The sequence below is a fragment of the Atta cephalotes genome (assembly GCF_000143395.1).
Source record: "Atta cephalotes unplaced genomic scaffold scaffold00008, whole genome shotgun sequence".
In the NCBI taxonomy this organism is placed as follows: Eukaryota; Metazoa; Arthropoda; class Insecta; order Hymenoptera; family Formicidae; genus Atta; species Atta cephalotes.
The window spans coordinates 3,028,617-3,035,221 of record NW_012130072.1 but is presented as its reverse complement, the minus strand read 5'-3'; the positions used below and the strand labels follow the sequence as shown (position 1 = coordinate 3,035,221).

Sequence of the window (6,605 nt, the reverse complement as noted above, 5' to 3'; positions counted from 1 at the left end):
TTGGACGTATGCTACATACGCAGACATACACGCGCGCGTAGCGATGCGATTCACGTTGTGCACGTGTCAGAGCAAGCCGGCCGTGCGTATGTTAATGACACCGAAATGACGGACGCGTAATGTGATGCGCGGTGCGCGTGTGTGGGACCGCTGCTGGGCCGGGCCGGGCCGGCATTGCCGGCAATGCAATGCCGGCATGCTCCGCCGCACTGCGACCACCGGCGTAGCGCAATAATGACGCACGTCACTCGATTTTATTATTTTAATAGGCCGCCACGCCGCGCCGCGGCCCACGCGACTCGCATACTCATCAACCGTTTTCGCGCAGGGATCGTCCTTTCATTCAGACAATTCTATCCCGCCACCCCGGCCTTCCCTCTCCCACCGATCCACCTTCTTATCTTGCGACGAACGTGCCGATTGCCGCGGATTCATTGCAACGCGAGACGCGTTTTTCTATTACCGAGAATTTTAACCCCCTTTCGTTTCTTTCCAAGTAAAAAATATATGATTGAAAAATTTATGATTTCTGTCCGTCGATTTAATCGATTCTTTATCATTTCTTAAAAATCGCATTAAAAATCGAACAAGTAGATCCATGAATGAAGAATTAACGTAAACTATCAATTATTATGTATCGCATATACAATAACTCAAAAAATGAAGTTTCATTAAAATTTTGTAATATTCATGCATAACTGAAACATATAGATCGGAATAACCAGAAGAAAATTTTAAATAGTACTTGGAATAATTTTGTTTAACTATTTTATTTTGCAATTCTGAATTTAAACAATTCTTTAAAAAATTAAACTAATAATAAAAACTTTAGTAGATCCTAAGAAACCGTATATTCTTTTGAAAAAATATGTTTTTAAGGCCCATGTTTCTCAATTTTAAAAAGAAACAAAGAGTTTTAAGCTTCGCTTAAAGTCAAAGTAACGTTAGTGCAATCAGGTCTTATGTAATAAATAGGCAAAATAATTTAGCGCTAATAAATAATCATATATTTTCCCCATATAAAAATTAATTAAATATTGAATATATATATATATATATATATATTTCTCCTTCGGATCAATTTTGAAATGCAATTTTAGTACAATAGAATTTAGTACGATAAGGAATAAAAGTGTATTTTTTTAAAACATGTTCTTTTTCTACAATTTCTACTTGATAATTTTAGAATTATGTCGTTGTTGTAGCAAACGAGCGACATAATCTAAACTAAAACTGTCGTAATGAGAACGGGAATGTTCGATTAAAGTCTTTCGTGATGGTACGCGCGAATGAAACTCGATTTCAATCGCATCGAAACGCGCGGTTAAATATTCATCGCCGTCATTCCGCGGACTGGACATCAAAGCACCCAGCGGTTCGCGTATTATACGTACGTGCCCACAACCGGCCATCGTATCCGGTAGAGAATTTCAAATCGATCGCTTGTTATTCTCGATGCGGCGCACGGACGAATGTTTCGTTACTGACAGTCTTTATATTACCTATCGTGTCACACAGCGTCTTCTTTTTTTGTCCAACGCAATGCACACGAGTATTCATTCGTCGAATTACAGACTGCGACTATCGCGGATTCCCGTCCCAACCTTTCGTCCCATTTCCGGAATCTATACTTTTAGTCGAAGCACGTATATTTACATTTTTTGCGCTGCAAATTAAATAAAGCCTATCAGACTAGAGATTATAAGAGTGAGATTGCATTGAAATTTGAATAACCAAAGCAAAGTTTATTATATTGGTTTTCTCTTTCTTCTGATTAGTCAGGTTCCAATCCAATTTCTATCTTAATTTTTAGTTTGACAGGGGTTTATAATATTAGGTCTGTTCGCATTGCTTAAAATTCCCAAAAATGTTTGCATTTAAAATATTATATATATTTAGGTGTTGCAAAGAGAAAAAGCGAAAATGCTAAGTGTAAAAAGTACAAATAACACAAATAAGACCCTTTTATAGGATAGAAAGTCACTACAGTAGCACTGAAACAGTGTTATATTTTGAGGCAAGAAATGCAATAATATAATGACAAATTATATTAAATCTTATTCAAGGATAAGTTATAAGATTTAAAAACCCCTATTTTTTAAAGATTAAATTCCATCTAGATTTGAGATGTACGTTGAAGAGAGAATACTTTAATATTATTTGTCTTTTCCTCCTCAATGATTTTATAGAATTTAATGGAATTGGTTTCGAGCGAACAATCATGTTAACGGGTTTTACCTGTTGGGATTGTTTGTTAGGTGCGGTTTCCGGGCATTCTGGATCCGCTGGATTCAAACAAGGCTTGCTCTGATAACCGTTCGTTATCCCGGCCCTCTTCATATAATCCTCGAGTGTTTTAAAAGGAAATGAGACCAGCAAACCCTTTATCTCGTCCAATAATGTGGAAGGATTCAGATTCGTCCACTTGACGCGTTTGTTGCTCTTCACACCACTGTTTAATCAAAAGAGAAATCGAAATAATTTTATTGATTTAACTAATTCATTTCTATTTACCAAAAAGCAACTTAAAATTTATAATAAAATTTAAATAAATAGATACACAACAGATTGCAAACATTAACAGAAATTACCATAAACATATAAACATATAAATTTTGGCAAATAGAAATAAATTAGTTAAATCAATAAAATTTACAGTTAATCACATGCGAGAATAATTTATTTAACATAAATAATAATTTAAATATCAGAAAGATAAATTTAAATGCCGATGACATTAACGTTAAACAAATTTATATATAAGAAAGAATATACGAGTTTGCAGCTCTACATCTCTTTGTCGTCAATTACAAATTGTAGAAAAATTGATAATACTTACGGTACATGAACAGGAAACTCTGGACCCAAAAGTTTACTACCTTCCCAGAAACAATCAAGTGGTGTGATGATGGCGCAAGGAATAATACTTTCGAAGATCTGCGAACAACAAGTAAATACATTTTTTCATACAATAATTAGAGAATCAGACGAATATATCTTAATTAAAAAACAATAATTTAGTTTAATTAAATATCATCATTAATTAATTTTATTTTTTTTTACAACAAACGATGTATTCAGTTTCTAATAACAAAAATGCGGACGTATTTAAATGTCGGTTAGAATTTTCTGTAACAGATTTCGCGATGATTAAAATTCGGAGGGTTATTTCCTCTGCTCCGAAAAGTGAATCCTCGTTTCGGCATGAAAACGGCTTGAACCACACCTAACATGATGCCGCATACCGCAGCGGGACACCGGCGTCATTATTCAATGTTAATTGCTCGTTCTCTTGTCCCGAGTTCTTCGCAACCTTGCCCCGTACGTATGCAACCGATACGGTGCGCGCACGTCCGCACGCAATTGCATAGGCATAGGAAGATTTGCATCTCGTAAGAGAGGAGACGCACAACATAAATCTTTTCACTGCACACTCTTGCAAATTTATATTTTGATTTGATCAACGAACAATAATTCAACTTAAATCAAAATTACGTCTGAAGTAGTACGGATTATTACTATATCTTATTATTGCATCATTCTTATTATATTATTGCTATTTGCGACGAGAAAATTTTCTAATTTTTAATAAGTGCAAATCGACCGAGAAATTTTCAAACGCAAATATCTAAGCGAAAAAGACCATATTCAATCAAAGTGGATATTTGATACCCATAACAATACTTTTGCGTGATTTTATTGTTGGAATTTGTATAGTTCACGTAAACTGTGCGACGATCAGTTGATCCAGAAATACAGTTCTAACTGAGTTGGATTTTATATAATATTACAAATTAATTTTACACAATATTACAAATTAAATTCGCAAGCAATTTTCAATTCTTAATTCAGAGAGATTTGTACTCTAACTTATTTTAATTATACAATAAGTATAAAAACAGGACACGTTTATGTGTGAAATATAATAGATATGCGTTTTATGGACTTTTATTTACGTTAAAAAAATAATATTGTAATTTTTTACATGTACTTTAAACTACCTACTCCATAAGCAAAATGTTAATAGAATGTTGTCAGACTAGCAGCAGAAATCAAACAGAATTAATATTATACCTAGATAACAAATTAATGGCAGTAGAAATCGAGCAGAAACTGTTCGATTTTATAGCTATTTTCATCATTGACATTAATATAATTCGCGAACAAATTAGAGATATCAGATACAAACTATGATTCAGTTCAGTCTAATTTCAGCGTATCATTTTAATAAAATCATTATAATAAAACGTTACGGAAATCGAAAGCGTGGAGTTAACTGGACAAATATTAACTCACGGCGAATGCAAATAGCCTATCTTAACGAATGCAAATTACGAGATTTGGTGAGATCGCTCTTTCAAGTGTCATTTGGGAAACGCGAAGGCGATCAAGTTCTGTTTTAAACAGCGCTTAGATATTATATAGGGTGTGATCTAAGATGATCTTATATCTCTCCGCTGTCGGATGCAAGGCGCGCGAGAGTTACGAAAGAAGAACGCGGACCGCCCTATTCAAGTTTCCTGGAACCCAGAGGTGGGCCTTCGTAATGGCCTAGTACCCAGAAAAACCGTATGACGATTAATGTCGGAGTCGGATATTAGTCGGATCGGATTTTGTTTACCGCCCTATACGGAGAATACCCTTCTCGCTCGCTCGCTCGCTTATTTCTTACTATTGTTGATACTGTTAGCAAAAATAGCAAACTGTCAAGTATTTCCTTAAATCTCGGAACAATCTCCGAAACAATATCTTGTAGAGAGCAAATAAATAAATCCTTTAAAAAATGTTATTCTAGTTAATAGTAGTAACTTTTAATTGAGATGTAAAAATCACACCAAGTGATCGTTTACGTAATAAGAAACTAAATAATTATTTCCGGATTTAACATGTCGTATATGCACGCCGATATCTTTTCGATGCGGATATTGGTGAAACTATCATGAAATTTAAATATCTTTGACATATTTCTGTAGAGAAAACGAGATTCTTATTGATAAATATTTTAATTTAATAACTCGCATTGTAGACTATCCTTGTACTTATTATTGTACTTGTTTATTATTGTACTGGATAATATTTTCCGCTTCTGATTAAAATTAAACGATAATGAAATTATACGTGTTATGTAACGTTAAGAGAGAAAGCGAAGAAGAGAGGAGAAGAAGAAAGGAACCAGATTCATGGCCAAGCATAAGTTTTTGATGGCGCATAAAAAAAAGCAGTCTTTCGCGCGAAACACGTTTATGATGTCCCGGAAGCGGGGATTGGCGTTCGTTATGAGATCTCAAGACGCGCGTTTTTCCTCTCGAAATACCACAGCCATCGTCGCGCCGTTCTCTAACGCGCGAAGTGATGTAACATACACGCATGTTAATCTCTCTTAAACGATGCGGATATCGATAGAGTCATCATAAAATTTAAATATCTTTGACATGATATTTCTCTAAAAACGATCTTTATCGAAATATATATGTATACCTATATGTATATCAATATATATTGATTGAGTTTTTAACTATTGCATAATTGTAAAGAAATATAACAAATGAACAACAAAAAATAGAATTTTAAGCAAACTATCGAAGAATTTATCACATAAACGAATTCAATGCACAGATTATTAAACCAAGGAATACTTTTTTTATTGCGTGAACAATCACTCTTATTTTTATATCGCAATTATAAGTGACTATTACTAAAACAAAATTTTTTCATTTTTTGAGACTGATGTTTTCGAGAAAATTGAGTTTAAATATTGCCAAGTATGCAATATACATTTAACTTATTAACTTATTAATGGTCTCAATTTAATGGCTCTCGCTGTACACTATTATCTTCGCTCATGTTTATTATTGCATAGTTATTTATTATTATGCTGGGTAATTAAGAACACATAATAGAAACAAGATATTCATCACGAATAAATTTTATTACTTTATAAATTATTAAAAATTCTATTAAATACACGATTTTGCTCTTTGAAATATAAATTTTTATGGACACTTCCTAATGTGTTCTGATACTTTCATTTATCAATTATTCGATGAATATTTAAAATCGAAAACAAAACCTCACGAAAAAATGTTTTTCTACGTTTTCAACTAATGTTTTCATTAAATGTAGAATTACGTCCTTCCCGATTGTACTATCAGTTCACCCTGTACACATAGACTTATTTAATATTTTCTTAAAAAAAGAAATAAAAGGTATAAATTCTTGCTGAATAAAAAAAACTACTATGATCAAACTTTATTTTCTGTCTATTAAGATGTAAAAATTACAGAACCCCGATTAATAATCATAAAATGGGATTGATAAGGAATACGTGCTCGATATCGTGCTCGAAAATGTCGATGACGTGCACGATCTTTCGCTAATGACAGTTATCGATAACTTATTACGCGGACACGTTGTGCACGTGTCACGTGCGCGCATTGATGCCTTCACTAGGGGTCTAATGGGACTGGGAGACGGTGCGTAAACACGTGCTCGCGCGCGCCATTCATGCTGTACGTGCGCGCGTGTGTGCATCCGTCTCGAGTGCGTATACGTGCGTATTTTATATATATATATATATATATATATATATATATATGTATGTGTGT

The 6,605-nt window shown here is 33.9% G+C and overlaps 1 protein-coding gene across 1 annotated transcript in view; it reads right to left on the bottom strand.

Moving 5' to 3' along the window:
• Nucleotides 1-6,605, bottom strand: part of LOC105627352 (protein patched) — a 53,551-nt gene that overhangs the window by 8,767 nt on the left and 38,179 nt on the right. Inside the window, exons 4-6 of the mRNA XM_012208638.1 lie at nucleotides 3,411-3,435; nucleotides 2,840-2,937; nucleotides 2,239-2,452 (exon numbers count right to left, since the gene is read on the bottom strand). Coding sequence (XP_012064028.1) covers nucleotides 2,239-2,452; nucleotides 2,840-2,937; nucleotides 3,411-3,435 — 337 coding nt within the window. The remainder of the gene's footprint in view (nucleotides 1-2,238; nucleotides 2,453-2,839; nucleotides 2,938-3,410; nucleotides 3,436-6,605) is intronic.